Source organism: Pithys albifrons, chromosome 21, assembly GCF_047495875.1.
Source record: "Pithys albifrons albifrons isolate INPA30051 chromosome 21, PitAlb_v1, whole genome shotgun sequence".
Lineage (NCBI taxonomy): Eukaryota > Metazoa > Chordata > Aves > Passeriformes > Thamnophilidae > Pithys > Pithys albifrons.
The window spans coordinates 520,609-536,477 of NC_092478.1; the positions used below are offsets into that span (position 1 = coordinate 520,609).

General features: G+C 58.6%; 1 protein-coding gene across 1 annotated transcript in view; it reads right to left on the minus strand.

The window, feature by feature from the left end:
• The window catches only part of RTN4RL1 (reticulon 4 receptor like 1), a 30,620-nt gene extending 15,765 nt beyond the window's left edge, over positions 1-14,855 (minus strand). The window contains exon 1 of the mRNA XM_071575251.1: positions 14,498-14,855. Within this exon, the coding sequence (XP_071431352.1) occupies positions 14,498-14,510 (13 nt within the window). The 5' untranslated portion in view covers positions 14,511-14,855. The remainder of the gene's footprint in view (positions 1-14,497) is intronic.
• Between the last annotated feature and the right edge of the window lie 1,014 nt (positions 14,856-15,869).

Below are 15,869 nucleotides of genomic sequence, written 5' to 3' on the forward strand. Positions count from 1 at the left end.
CAGCTTGGCTCTGGAGCATCCTTGGGACAAAATGGCCTGTCCCCCTCCTGCTTTAATTCCCCTGCCATATTTTTTACTCCTGCAGGCACTGCTGGCACCCAAGTATCCTCCAGCAACACCCCTCAGCCCACCTGGTATCTCTCACCCTGGATCCCATCCCTTGTCCCACAGCTCCCAGGAAAGCAAACACAGCTGGAAACTGTGCTGCTGCTTATTGGAATAACCTTTCAGGTTTCATTTAGTGCCGCTCCCTTCCACCCAACCTTTCCATCGTCAGCACTTTACTAATTGCAACTTTTAACTCGTTGTGCTCAGGCAGCCCAAGAGCAGCCACTGCAATAAAGACATGGGGTCCCTCTGTTCCCCATCACTGCTCCCTCCCCAGAATAAGGGTCGGTCTAACCAAGTGTGAATATTACACTGACCACAGCCCATATAGCCCCTCTCCTGCTCCTGGCTCACCCCACAAGCTTCCTGCTTTGGGAAAAGAGCAATGCAACCCAGAAGACCAAAAATCCAGGCAAAATCTCAGCCATCACCTGGGAGTATAAATCAGTGTATGACTGGGCAGGGAGGAGGCGAGAGATCCTGATGGCTATCTGAGCATTGTCTGCCTGAGACTTATTCAATTATGGCTCTCAAGTTCAGCATCTGAGCCTGGCGCGGCGCGGGCCGGGCGGGAGGGAGGTGGGTTACGGCCCCCTAATTCAATCACGGGGCAGAGGCGATGGCGCAGGCGGTGCAGAAGAAGAGCTGTCGCTGTCTACAGAGAGACTGAGACTCCAACAGCCTTCCCGGATGGCTCTGCCCACTGACCCTTCCTGGAGCTTCCAACTGCATTTCCTAATGCACTGGGAATGGCTCCATGTCGCTGTTAAAGGCTGGGGCCCGTGAGAGGGAGCGGGTCATTGGTGCCACCACACAGAGTTGCACTGACCAAACAGCACCTGCCGTGAGAGGTGGGATGTTCCCAGCCCTGTCACCACACAGCTTTTTGTCCAAAGACAAAACAGGCCAAGAAACCACTACTTCAGGAAAGCCAGAGGTGCTTTCTGCAAAGTCCAAGAAACAGCGAAGGAGGAAGATGGAGATGCTGTTTTCCAGCTGACACCATGAACCACCGAGTGTGACTAAAACTTGAGGAGGGTTTGCACAGGGGTTCAGGTACTGTGGTGATGCCCATGGCATTGAAACCTCGGCAGCTGCCCAAGGAGACAAGGACAGAGGGACATAATTGGGCAGGAAAGAGAGGAGGGAGCTGGGAAGGCAGATGCTTTCCCTGAAAGCATTTACAAGGTCAACTACTAAAAGTGGAGCAGAGTGAGAATTCAGCTTAGGCAGGGAGTGGGACCACACCAGGATGCTCACTGGGAGGCAGATGAAGACCCAGCTCCCACACTGGCACCGAATTACCCAGCCGAGGGCTGAGTGAGGCAGCGAGACAAGGTCACGGTCCCACTGGAGCGGCACCGGCGGCGAGGGAGCTCCGGCTGCGCCAGCTCTGCCTCCACGGCAGCAAATTCAATCGTGGCGAATAACAGAGTGGAACAAAATCCAGCAATGCAATAAAATCTCCCAGCGTCTTGTTCACCTGAAGCCGAGCACCTGGAGCTCGCACAGGAGGTGGCACGGCCTCTGTGGGTAACCTCGTGTCTGGGGAGCCCAGTGAGGGGAGGGAGGGTTTTAAATGGTCCTTTGGGTGCTTTCCATGGGTGATGGGTCGTTCTGCTGCCAATAAGGCTCACAGGAGTGGGACTGCCAGATTTTAGAGCAAGGGAGAGACACTGGTTCCTTAAGAACCAGGGAGGCGAAATCCAATTGTGCAGCATCCACAGCTGCCATTAACCTGTCTGTGCTCCCACAGCCTCCCATTCCTCTCCTGACAGCAGGGGCTGTCCAGCGCTCGCTGCCCCGGCTGCCGGGGATTTGTGTCTGCTGCTGCAGTGGCACACAGCTGTGCCGCAGGCTGTTCTCGGGTGCTTTGCTCTGCTTCCAAAATGGAGCTGGCTAAATGTCCCCTTGTGAGCTGGGGAGCTGTGGAACCGATTACTGGAGATGGAGAAATGGTGGCAGCTTCAGGAGGAACTGCTGGAACAAACCACAGCTCCAAACCCCAAACTGAGGCCATGAAAGGAAATGACATTGGAGGTCCTTGAAGGAGGGTCCTTGGGACATTCCTTGGGAATACCCCGGGGCATTCAGCTTACAGTATCACTTCCAACAGGCACAAGCACAGCACTCTCACAGCGCACGGCAGGGAATTACACGCTCACTTGACAGCAGCTCTTGCCACGGTGTTCAGAAGCATGGCTGGGTTTGTGCCCTACATTGCCATACACACAGGTGGGCATTAGAGGGGTCTGCACTATTGGGTGTATAGCTGGAGTTCTCTAGGGTGGACCAGAAGGGGCTCATGGGAGAAGTACAGGATCTGGACTCACTTTGCTCAGCCCCACACTCTTCCTGGCCCATGGAGAGGGTGAAAGTGAGATGATGGAGAAGAGAAGGGAGAGGAGAGGTGGGGAGCAGGGAAGAGGCAAAACCAGCCCCACCAACCACCTTGCCTTTCTGCATCCCAGTTCCATTTGCAGATTTATTAAATCGAGAGCCAATTCTGACATAATTTCTTTCAAGCAGCTCCACCTTGCAGGTGTGCGAAATTTATTTGAGATAAAGAAAACCATTACAGAGAGACAGCAATCTTCAAAGACCACCTCCGAGACCTGAGAGAAATAAAAACACTAGCCCGTGCAAATGTGCAATTAAGTTTCAGAATACTCCTGCTCCATGAAAAGCTCTGTCCCTGCAGAGAACAGGCCTTTAAGGCAATTTTCCCAAACCCTGCTCAGCATTCACTCAAAAATGCCTTTTTAAAACAACATCTGATTTTTTTCCTTCCCTGCCTTGCTTCTCCTCCCCCCTGCACTTGCTTCCATCACTTCCAGGTGGAACACAGACAGCTCTGGTTGGGACATGCGTCCTACCCATTCGAAGGGGGACACGGGACACAGGGGGGTCCCACCCACACAGGGCACAGCTCTGTCTCATCCTCCAGTCATATCAGATCCACAAACTAGAAATTTTTAGAGCTAGTCTTGTCATTAAAAGAGAGAGCATGACGCCAGCATGGCTCCACCTGGGGACAATTTGCCAACTATTCCCAGTTGAAGGAGCTTCATATCCCTTATTCATGGGTCATTCTCTGCTTGGTGATTAATTAAAAATGCATAATTAACCTGTGGAATGCACTGCCACAAGGTATGGGGAGGCCAGAAGCTTAGCTGGATTCGGGGGAGGATTATATGTTTAAATGGATAATGAGAACATCTGGTGGTACATTAACAGGGATGAAGGAGAATTAAGGAGAAGAGCCTGGCTCGGGCTCGGCACAGGGTGCAGGAGGGCAGCCACAGGATTGGCTCAAGGAGGGCACTGCTGGTCCAGCCCCAGCCTTGGCAGAGACACCAACACACCCATGGCACCCTGGGGAAGTGCCACTTTGGGAATGAGTGGGTGTGCTTGGGGAGGAGGCAGGGACAGGGCTGCGACTGGAGGGCTGGTTGCCTTTGGGCTTGAGGTGGCTGCCTAGGGCAGTGGGATGGTCACCATGGTGGCAGCTCCTTGCCAGAGCACCCAACCCAGCAGCCACCTCTTGGGCATGGAGACTGGTGGGGTGACACTGACCCCCAAAAACACCCTGATAGCTCAGCCACAGTGGCCTTAAAACCCCAGGAGAGCAATCATCAGCTGCAGCATCTTCTGCTGATGACACCAGCCCTGCAAGCACAATCATCTGTGCTGCTGTTGGTGAGCTCTAAAGTCATGGCACGTGACTAAGAATCCAGGGAAAGTGCAGGAGACACAAGATCAAGCCTTGTTCAAGCTGGCCATGCAGCGAGTCCCAGGCCTAAGGCACGCAGTCCACACAACAGGCAGTTCCTGGGGGTCTCCAGCTTTCAGCCAACACATGGCTCCCAGAACTGAGACTGGCACAGACCCTTCCCCATGCCAGCAACCCCCAACCACTCCAGGCTCCACACCAGAACACAGACACCTTCCACCATCCTCCTTGGATGGTGGGCGCAGACCATGTGCTTTGCTTCACTTTTTTCCCCTAGCCATGGAAGTTTTCTTAGAAAAGCCTGTCAGACAAACCAGAGACTCCAGAGCAAACTCTGGGCTGATGACAGGATTACCAAATCCCTGCCAGCAACGAGGGCTCAAGTAGCTGCTCCTTTGCATTGTAAATCTGCTGCTCCATTGTTAGTACCAATTGATGGTTGTGCAAGGCCTGGAAACCACAACATCTCGCAGTGCAGAAGCGTTGAAGGCTCTCAACAAGGTCCCCAGGAACTGGGGGTATTCTCACAGCCCTTCATCCAACGGCATGACCAGGGCAGTGCCAGGCACCCAGCATGGCTCCTGCTTTACAGCAGCCTGGAGAAGGAGGGGATGCTCAGTCCTCCCAGAGGGACACAAGATGCTCCTGCTGTCCCTTCACTGCATTTTGGAGGTGATGACACGGATGCAGCAAGATTGGGCAGCCAGAGGGATTCTGGGTGTCACAGTGCCCCTGGGCTCGCTGCCTGTCCCCTGGGATGGGGTGGCTGCAGCACATCGTGCTCAGCCTGCCTGTGTGGATGGGCCTGCCGGGCCGGGGTTAATCTTGTTGTCACACTTTCCCTCCTTCTTGCTGGCTCGGCGCGCTTTGACCCGCTGTGAAATTGTGGCCAACAGCACTGAATATTTTAAGAGCAGCACTGCAGTGATGGCCACATGGCAGAGCAGCGAGGCAGGCTGGGAGCTGGGCTGGGCCCCTGCTCCCTCCCCCCCACCCCAACCCATTAGCACAGTTCAGGGAAACCTAAAAAATTCAAAAGACACTGAAATATGCAGCATTTTGCTCTCTCTGGAAATGACGCGCTTCGCTTCCCAGATGCTCCCGAGTAGGAGGTTGTAAATAAGAGGCTTTATGGCACGGAGGGTGTTGCCAGTGGGGCTGCTGAACCCAAACCCACACCCTAAACCCCATCCTGCCCCTAGCTGGGGACAAGGCCATGCTTGGGCTTGGAACAGACCTGCACTGGCACCAGTGCCCATCCTCACTAGTGCAGTGAAGAGACACCAGCCATTACTGGATCTTCCCCTCTCCATCCCTGGCCTCTGCCTGCTGTTCTCTGCCCCTCGCCCCCTGCACCATCCACTCGCCACATCCCTCCTCCCCTCAGCTGGGACGTGGGTGCCGCAGGACCCGACACAAACACCTGTCCTCAGCACTTCTGCTATCTGGGGCATGGCAGAGCAGCAGCAGAGGAACTACCAGGAAAAAAAAGGATAAAAAAGCGCACCCTATTTGCATAAACCTCACAAAAAGAGGAGCTGGAGCCTGAGCCTGGAGAGCTGGAACATCAGTTGGGGATCACCGGAGCTGATAGCAAGTGCAGCAAGTATTAGGGGAGCATCAACTGGACCAGGGCATGTTCTGCCACCAGGTCCCTGCATGTCCCCAAAGTGCTGCCCCAGGGCTTGACACCGATCCAGGAGTGACATGGGGACATTTTTTCATTCAAGTGTTAAGAGGGCAGATTAATCGCCGTGTGCTGGATCTGTCACGAGCTGGGATGTATATTCTTCTAGGAATTTACAAGCAGTTCTGTCTGAGAAATAAACAACTGGAGATAAAAATTACATTGTCACCGTGCAGGTGTGATCAATGGAAGAGACAAACCCTCAGAGTGTTGGCGAAGTGCCACTGGCACAACCTGCCCAGGGAGCACCAGACCCTGGGGCAGCTGGGAAATGCTAAAGAGACTTCTGGAAAGGTGGCAGGATGCACTCCACTGAGCCCGCTCTGTTGTGTCTCTGCCCCAGAGGCCAGGAAAGGTGGGAACAGCCACCTAGACCACGCTCAAGTGAGGAAGCTACTGAACCCTGCAGAAAACAATGCTGGTGTTGGGTGACTGTGAGGAGCACCCAGGATGCAGCCATGGCAAGATGCCTGGAGCAAAACAGTCAGTGGCAGAGGGGGCTGCAGCCCCCAGGTCAGATCCTTCTAAAACCCTCATGGGCTCTGTCTTCAGCCCCCAGCCCTCATCTCCAGCGTGTTTCCAAGGTCAACAATGGGTGTAAGTCAGAGCCAGACTGGCAGCCACCACATTCCCCAGGGATGCACAAGGAGCACTGATGCAGTTTACACAAAGCCCCTTCCTAATTTGGTTTCTCCTTCATCTTTCTCTGCTTCCTGTGGTTGCATGGCCTTGGCCTGGCCTGTCATGGTGTGACAGAGCACACTGCCTGCTGGGCTCACTCCCTGAGGAGGGACAGATGTTGGCTCCCTTTTAGTTTAAATGTGAATTCACACTGAAAGTGCTACAAAAGCTACGTGTGACCCCCTTCCCAGCCTTCAGCATCCTGAGGAGTCATGACTCGGTTCAACATGCCAGGACAGAGATCCTAAAACCATGTGGGGCCACCCAGGTGCTCCCGAGGCTGGTGCCTTGCTCTAGGCTGGCACCCAGCAGCTGGTCCAGCAACTGCCTTCCGTCTATTAATAAAGCTGGAGCAGCTGGTAGAGCATCCACCACGCCAGTCCTCGGGATTTATCCACATTGCTCTGCCTTATCAGCCATGCTTTTCACAAGCACTTAAATTCAGGAGGAAAAGGAAAAAGTGAAATCAGATAGAAATGCAGGTCTGTTTGCTGTTTTCTCCAATGAAATGGTTCTGGGTAAACAGCAGACGCCTTTGATGAAATCCCAGCAGGCTTAAACAATAAAGCTGGTTACAAACTCAATCTGGCGCAGATATCAGATCTGAAATTGTTTCAAAAAACATGTCAACATTTTCTAATGCTGCTGCAAAACTTCCTCGGCACCGAGCCACGAGGCTGCGCCTGTGACGCAGGACCCACCCCGCTGTCCCAGCTCGTGCTGTGCTTCCCACGGGGAGTCCTGCCCAAGGACCTCCTGCAACCCCCTGCCTGCTGGGAGATCCCAATCCGCAGGAAGAGGCTCAGCATCCCTTGCAGGCAAGAGATGCACATTCCCTGCTTTGGGATGCACCACGTTGTTTTCCAGCTGTAAATCCAGTTGTCATCCCCAGGCACAGCCTGGCTGAGGCTTCACAGTTCTAGAGGTCTGGCAGGATTGGAAGAGGGCCATCAGGCAGGTGGATGTCCCTCTCATCCCATCTCAGGGACAGAATTCAGCCCTGGGTTCATCCCAGGCAGCACCAAGGACAATTGACTTTTCCACGGAAAAACAATTTGCAAAGCGCTGTGGTGGCAGAGAAACACAGCCTGGTGCTCCTCTTCCATTTTGCCTCCAGTTTGACACTTCTGCATCCTGCTGAGACACCAGCCATGGCCCAGGACAGGATGGGGCTGCAGTGGGATGCACTGGCCCATCTGATGGAATGCCTGGTTGGGGGCAAGGCTCTGTCCCTCTCCTAAACCTACAGCACAGTTTGGGGGCACAGCGGAGACTGTGCAGGACAGGGCAGCTGGGTCAGGATGACAGGCAGTTCAGCAGCTCCTGGTAATGAATGCTCCTCTGTCAGTGTTGGAGCAACAGGGACCATCCAAACTTGGAAAACACATGGGGCGAGAGTGTAATGAGGCAGGTCCCACATTGGCACTGCCAGCCTGCCAGTTACCCAGCACTGGCACTTCCCAAACAGTGCCAGCACTTGGGGTCTCTGGAGGACACCGGGGGATGCAGGTCCCAGTAGGGACCAAGGCCAGGAGGTGAGAGGCTGAGGAGGAGGAGGAAGAGGCCACAGGTCTGGTCACACCACGAGTGTGGACACTGTCTTGGCTCTGGTTGGGAAGGCAGTGCCAGCTCTGAGGGTGTGTGGGGTCCCCCCAGGGATCTGCTCCACAAGACACCAGCACTGTTGGCTCCAGTCCTACACATACTCTGTCCTGCAACCCTACAGAAGCCCCCAGCTTGGAGCTGATGCCTGACACAGTTCATGTCCCGTGTGGCAGCAGGACAAGGGGTGGCTCTTCTGGAGCTGTAGAACCTTCATCCCTCACAGAACTGGAAAGGACAAAGGGGACGCAGGAGATAAAAGACAGGGCAGGAGGAGGAGGAGGATGAGCAGAGCAGGCAGATGGGGATGCAGGGGGCCAAGCCTGTGCTCCAGCACTGCACAGGGGGATGTGGCAGACCTGCCTCCTCTGCGGAGGTTGCCTTTGCCATCGATCTCTGTTGCACTCAGGCTCATTAGGGCCAGGGAGCTGCTGCGAGCGGCTGCTGGAGGAGACAGACGGGGGAGCGATCGCTGTGGCTCCCTGGATCGTATTAAATATTTACTTTGTTTTGTTTTGTTTTTCCCAGCTATATTGATCAGAGATGGAGTGGGGAGGGGGGCGGAGGGGCTGTCAGATGCTGGGAGGGAGGAGCAGAGGCACCAGCTGAGCTGCAAAACGGGGACAGACCCTGCCACGGTGCTCCCCAGGGATTCACCCGCTCTCCCCAAGGGCACCCAGTGCTGTCACCCTGCAGAGCTGCTCCTCGCAGAGCTACTCATCCCCCACAAGGGTCAGGACAGGCATCACCAGCACATGGGGGGCTGCAGCCAGGCAGCGCCCACTCCCCATCCTCTGCCTGCCCCATCCCAAGGGATGCAGGATGGGGGGATGCCCAAGGCGATGCCGTCTCATGGCAGGGGGTATCCCCCTGCCCCGGGCCGGGAGGTGCCCCCCTCGTCCAAGCTGGGCCCCGAGAGCAGCCGCGCAGCCGGCGCTGTTTCTATTTCGAGAGGAACTCTACTGGAAAAGGAACAAAAGCCGAGGGAAGCTATAAATAGCCGCCTCCTTCACACCAGCGCCTCCTCGCCCCAGCATCCTGCAGCCCGGGAGTCCCACAGCATGGCCCGTGCTCAGCCCCACCACCAAACCCCCTCCACACCTTCGAGCCAACACCCCCATCCGAAAACCAGAGGGAATAACACTCTGGGGAATATTTGTCCCCGAAGCAGAAGAGGCTCTGAACAGCGGTTTGCCAAGTTGCCCGGTGGCTCTGCCCAGCTGCAGCCCAGCTCCTGGGGGGTTTGCCACTGCCCGGCCAGGCTCTGCACCCACAAACACCCCTTGGGGATGAATTCAGCCACCTCGGGATGCTCCTCTTGTCCCTGGCCCTGTCTGTGGTTGGCAGGGAGCAGGGAGAGCCGAGTGGCTCAGGCAGACCTACTTTCAAGGCTTTAATCCCTTTTGCTTAAAGAATTTTTTTTTTCTCTCCCCTCTCTTTCTTTTTTTCCCTTTCTTTTCCTTTCCACACAGCAAAGATGGGGTCTGATCAGAGGAGAGACGCAGGGAGCTGACAAGCTGCGGCGTACAGAGAGAAAGGAGAAAGAAATACATATTTATTACCCTCAATTATTAAAAAATAGTAGCAGCAGATCTTAGTCCCTGGCAGAGGCACTGCAGAGTCGTTTGTCTGAGGACTATTTTGTTTTTTAAATTCCACTGAAATTATAATACACTGGGTTTGTTAGCACAAACACTCTGGCATATCCCTGCTGAGGGGGAATCATCCCGACCCCTCTCCTGGCTCTGCTGTGCTCCCCGTGGGGTGGCCACATCCAGCACCCAATGGGATGTCGAACTGGCAGGCAGCTGCAGGGAGGGCAGTCAGGGATGCAGGAGCTCGCAGCAGCCTTTGTCCCCCTCTGCCTTCATCCCAGGGGATCAGAGGGGCTCGGCCCCACACAAGCACATCCCCATGCCCAAATCTACATGGAAACCCGGCGGAGAGAAGGTCTAGTGGACAAAATCTCACCCAGGCCACCAAGGGCCAAAAAGTCCCACGATATTCTCCATGCTCAAAGATGGGCTTTGCACCCTCAGGATGGCACCGTGGGGGTCCTGTGGTCACGGGTTCAGGATTTCCCCAAGCAAACCAATGCAAATGCTGGTGCAAACGCAGCTGGAAAAAATAGAAAGCGGTTCCCAAGTGCAGCACACGGGGCTGGCGGAGCCACTGGCACCTCCCCTCCACTTGCAGGGCTGCTCTGTAAGGAGCCCTGCCAGAGCAGCAGCAGCCAAATTCCTCCCGCTGCCGCTTCCCAGTCACGGCTGCAGCCTCCCTGTGTGATGGTGATGCCAGGACTTGGGGAGCACATGGAGCACCTCTGACACCCCTCGGCTCCGACACCACACTTTCTCTACAGCAAGGATCAGTTGGGATGCAATGGACCACTGTGGACCCACAGCCTGCTGTGTCATCATCTCTCCAGGGCCAAAAGCTGCTGTCATCCCATCCTGCTGGCCACGAGCTGGGGAGAGACCCAGCACTGAGGGGAACCAGCTTTTGCCACGGGGAGTCACTGGGGCAGTCACAGCTCTACCAGCCCAGGCGGGAGCATCACTAAAAGCTGCTCCCCAAAGCTGGGCTGGCTCCAAGCTGCTGTGCCAACACTGCCAGGAAGCAAGCAGCCAGCGGGCACATGTGCTGTTAAAGAGGAAAAGGAGCTTTCTACACCAAATGGCGCATTTTCTGCTTAATAACCCCCAATCCTAATCTGTGCAAAGAAGATTGCCCCCTGCATCTCCCCGTCCTGCATCTGCTGCGTGCTGCTGCCCACACTTAACACGTGGGCAAAGCCATGGCTGTCCCACCAGCCCGTGCCCTCGGCAAAATGGGCAGGAGAAAAACTGGGCACTGGGAAAGGCAGGCAGTGCCCAGCACCGAGCCCCCATCATTTGTCATCAGTAAAAATAAGATTCCTAAAAGTGTCCCCTCTGATTGCCGGGCGGCAGGCGCAGGGCTGTGGGTTTCCATGGTGATGCTGTTCTGCAGGGATAGTACAGGGGATCGGTGGGATTGGTGCTTCCATGATTTTGGAGATGGGACATGGTGCTGACATCTGGACAAACGACAGTACCAGCCCTACTGCTAGTGGAGGGACCACCTCGGGCTGGGGTAGCACCACCCAAAATAGCAGGGAAAGAGCACCCTCACTGGAGAGGACAAGGATGCTCCTGCATCTCAGTGGTGCTCTTGGGGCCATGCCCTGCTCCCCCAGCCCGTGCCAGCACATGGACCCCCGGCTGCTCCTCATTGACTCCCACCACCTCCCATTTGCTCCTGGCCTGACAGCTCTCTGTTGTTGCCTCCACTCTTAAATCAGACTCCAGCCTCTTTCAGTGGGTTCCAAATCAGGCCAACACCTTGCTCATCCCAACCTGCTGGGAACCCAAACAACAGCCACCATTGTTGGGGTACAAGTGCCTGTGCTAATGCTACTCCACCACAGTGCTTTGGAAACATAATCTCCAGTTAATAACCTGAACACAACTAAACCCCGGAATTGCACTTTGCAAAGCCCAAGTTTTCGACTGTTTGGGGGAGCAGGAGCAGCTCCCTGGGGTGGCGATGGGGAGCAGTGTCACCCACAGGTGTCCCAGTGTGGGGCAGAGTGGGAAGAAGGGCAGCTGCCCCCAGTGATGTGGAGCTGAAGCAGCCAAGTCCCAGGTCATTCCTCTGCAAGGGGGGTTTGCCCTCACACCGCCACAGGGGCACTGCTGGGAGCTGGGCACACCCCAGTGGGAGATGGTCCTGGTCACACCTGGCCACCACCACTTCCATCTAAGCTTCCACACTTCCCTGCCTGGCTTTTGCCTTCAATCGGGTCAAAATCCATCAGTGCTCCAGCAGTTTCCAGCAGCTCAAGTCCCTGCCCGGCCCCAAGGCAACAACATCCCACTTGTGGCCTCATCCTGCAAATCACAGAGACCCACTGCCCACAGTGCTGGCTCGTGCCACCAACTTCAGCACCATCAGGTGCTTCAGGGAAAGGTGGGTGTGAAATCACACTGGAAAATGCGAATTTTTACATTTCCCCAGCAAGTTCACTGATGTTTTTAGGGCAGTGCTTTGAGGCCACCTGGAGTGCCACCCACAGCCTCCGGCACCCAGATGGCACTGCGGGGCACTGGGTGCAGCATCTTAGGCAAAAGGTGGGAATAACACTCAGCCAAGTGTGGCCTTGGCTCTGACCCTGCCGGGCTCCATCAGCACGAGTCACCGAGAGGCAACGGCTCCTTTGCATCCTGGCTCCGACTCCAGATCCAGGCAGGTCTCGTCTGCTGAGCCCTCCTTGATCCCCCCATGCACCACCTCACAGACAGCCTGGGCCACATCCTGACCCCTCCCCGCCCCCCTCACTTCACCGGGCACAGAGAGCTTGTGGCTTCCTCTCAGCTCTTTAGGAAATTAAACTTTTATAAGCAGAAAGGTTTCTGGGCTCTTGGCTCCCCGGTGCAGGAACCGCAGCCCAGCCTGCGCCTGCACCCTGCCCAGTGGCTGCTCCCCTGGCAGGGAGGGACAGAGGCTGGATGCCCCATCGATGAGCTGAGTGATAGCAGGGGCAGGGACGAGGCTGCCCATGACCTTGGTGTCATCCTTGACCTGGAAATCTCCCCCTCCTGCACCGCCAGTGTTGCGCTCCTGCCTGCGGCCATCTCTGGCAGGCCTGACACCCTCGCCCCAGCTGGAGTTGCACCCCCAGCTTTCTGTCCCCCACTGCCACACCACCAATGACATCCCCGTGCACTAAATCCGCCCTTAGCACCACCGGTGTCTCCATGCATGAAGCTCACAGGGCACAGGAGACCCAGAATGCCCCCAGGAATCGCAGCACTTTCCTGGCCATGCCATCACCATCCTGCAAGAAACGCCTTTGCCTGTGTGGCACTGCTGGCGAATCTGCCCCCCTGCGAGCAGGCACATGGAGCTGCTTCCCTGGGAGCCGTCAACCATGGCTTAGATCCTGCTGCTCCAAGCCCTGCCACGTCCTGCAGCCTCATCCCCGGTCCCTGGCAGTGGGATGTGGAAGGTGGTGGCAGTGCCATCACACTGCGGCGCCTCCCACCAGCACAGCCTTGCACTGCCATCACCCTCAACAAAATCAGCGCAGAGGGGTTTGGGCCCAGCACCGGGGCAGCAGCTCCCCCCACCTTCCCTCACCTCACATGTGGGGTGTCCCCTCCACACCCACCTGGGACAAATGCTGGGGACAGGGACCACCTTCCCAGGGACACCTGGCCACAGTGAGATGGGAAGGGAAGAGCATCTCGGTGGGATGGAGGCCTCTTCTAACTGCCTGTTGAATTATTCAGGAAAGGTATTAACTTATAAATGAGTGTGTTTGACTGATTTTGTGGTTGATGTACAGATAAATTCTAATGAAAGACAGCTACAAGATTTTAAATTATTAATTAGACTGCCACTTAACAAAGCCTATTTGGCACTCTATTTCCTTGCTTAACAAGACAAAAACTTTAAGAATAGGTTTTGCTTTAGCCCACAGGCTGTTCAATTTGCATTTTGTTTTTCTAGCTCCACAAATGAAAGCTGTAGATCTTGACCTTAACAGGCTACCCCTGGTGGGATCCAACCCTGCCAGCAGCCTCTCTGCCGGCCTCCACTTCAGGCTCCCAGTTTCCCAACCTGGATGATGCTTTTTTCCTCCAGCCGGCAGCACCACGGCTGGGAATCAGGGCTGGGAACTGTGACTGCTCCGAGGGCTTGGGGTTTGTTCTCAAGTCATCCAGCCTGGCTGGGTTAATATGGTGAACAAAGCCAAGGCAGGTGCCGAAGAAAGGAGCATCTGAGCGCGAGGCTCCACAGCCACAAGGTGACATTCCCCCAAGTGGGAAAAAAGCATCCCTGGGGTGGCAGTGGGCGCTCTGCCCTGCCTGGGGTCCACACCCCGATGTGGGGGCTGCAGGCACAGCGTTGGCACCTTCTCCGCTGCCGGAGCCTCGCTGGAGAGGGGCATGTGGTGGTGCTCTCGAGGGCTGGGCCTGGGGCTGTGCAGTCACCCCCTCCCCAGGCGCGGGGTGGGAGTGGGGGGTCCAGCTGGGATTACCCCGCACGACACCGCTATCCCCACCGTCTCGCCGGGACCGGCCCCGGGGGCCGCGGGACCGGGGGTCCTGCCTCCCGCCAGCGCCCCGAGCCCGCGGGGAGAGCCGGCTGCTGCCCTCGCCGTGATGTCACAAAGCTCCCCGATGATGTCCCAGGCGGTTGTCATGGAAATCGCGTGATGTCACAGCGGAGCGATTCTCCTCGGGGGGCGGAACGGGACGGCTGGCCCCAACTTCCTCGCCGAACCCGCCCGCACCCCCCGGGTGAGCCTCGTTTCGCGTTCCCTCGCCCTGAGGGACGAGCACCGGCACCGCCACGCCCGCCGCAGCCCCGCTGCCTCGGGGACCCGTCGTACCGCGGTGTCCGCGGGACCCGCCGTGAGCTCGGCGCTGTGGGACCCGGCGCCTGCCGTGCCTTCCCCCCGCTCCGGGGCTCCCCCTTCCCGGCGCGCTGCGGGGCCGCCGGTGCGGCTCCCCGGGGGGTGCCCGAGCCCCGGTGGCGGCGCCGGTAACGCGGTGGCGGCGGGGGGCGCCCGGCGGCGCGGCCCCAACTTCGGCGGGGACACAAACTTCGGGGCCGGCCCCGCTGCCCGCGGTGCCCGCGGCGGCCGGTGCGACGCTCACCTTGGCGGAGCATCTTGGAGCCGGGGCGGGCGCGGTCTCCCGGCGGCGGCGGCGGCGGCGGCGCTCAGAGCCTCGGGCGCGGCGGCGGAGAGCGGTAGCGGCGGCGGCGGCTGCTGCTGTACCGGGAACGCGGAGCCGGAGCCCGGGCGAGCGGCCCCCGCGGGGGCATGGCGGGCCGAGCCGCAGGGGCACCGGGCAGCGCCAGCCCGGGAGCACCGGGGAGCGCCGGCCGCGCCTCTGCCCGCCGCGCGTCCCGCCGCCGGCTTTTAGGGGGGAGCCGCCCCCTCGGGGCTGGGGCCGCCGCCGCCCCCCACCCCCTCGGGCAGAGCCTATAAAGGGGCGCCGGTGCCGGTGCCGCGCTGCCTGCAGCGGCGGGCAGGGCTGGGCAGGGCGGGGCGGGGCAGCGAAGCGACGGGGCGGGCAGGGCTGGGCTGGGCTGGGCCGGGCTGGGCGAGCCCCCACCCGGGCCCCCCCTTCCAGCGCCGCCGCCGCCTCTCCCGCCTCCCGTGGACAGTTCGTGAAAGTGCCGCTGCTCCCGTTCCTCGCGCCGCCGCTCTCCCTCCGCCCCACCGGCGGGGATGGCCCAGCGCAGCCCCCCCGGGGCTCTGCGGTCCCCCCGGGACAGGCTCTCCTCCCCCGCCCCATCGCTGTCCCCTCTGCCGATGTCGTCGACACGGAGCCGCGACATCAAGCCGGGGCTCTGCCGCGCCGCCCTGCGCCTGCCGCGGTCACGGCTGTCCCCGCTGTCCCGCCTGCCCCGCACCGTCCCTGCCGCTCCCCGGGGACCCGCCATCCCCTCCGCCCCTCATCGGCCCCTCTGCCCGCCGTGTCCCGGTGTCCCGCCGAGGTTCCGCCGCCCGCCCGATCCGGATCTCTGCTGTCCCCCTGTCCCCTCCGCCCCGGCACGGTCCCTGCCGCCCCTCCGGAGTCCCTGCCGCTCCCTACGATGCTCTCCGCCCCTTATCGTCCCCTCCGCCCCACTGGGTCCCTGCTGCCCCACTGGGAGCTCTGCTCTCCCCTCTGCATCCCGGTTCCTGCTGTCCCCTTTGTCTCCCGGTTCCTGCTGTCCCCGCACTCCCCGACGGGATTCCGACACCCCACCGGGACCGCGCCGCCCCCCTGGGCTGTCCCCACTGCCCCCGGACTGTCCCTCCTGCCTCTCGAGGGTGCCTCGCGCCTCCTCCCCTTCGCACCACCGAGGGTCCCGTTATCCCCCCGGCAGCGCTGCTGTCCCCACTGTCCCACCGAGGGTCCCGTTATCCCCCCGGCAGCGCTGCTGTCCCCACTGTCCCACCGAGGGTCCCGTTATCCCCCCGGCAGCGCTGCTGTCCCCACTGTCCCACCGAGGGTCCCGTTATCCCCCCGGCAGCGC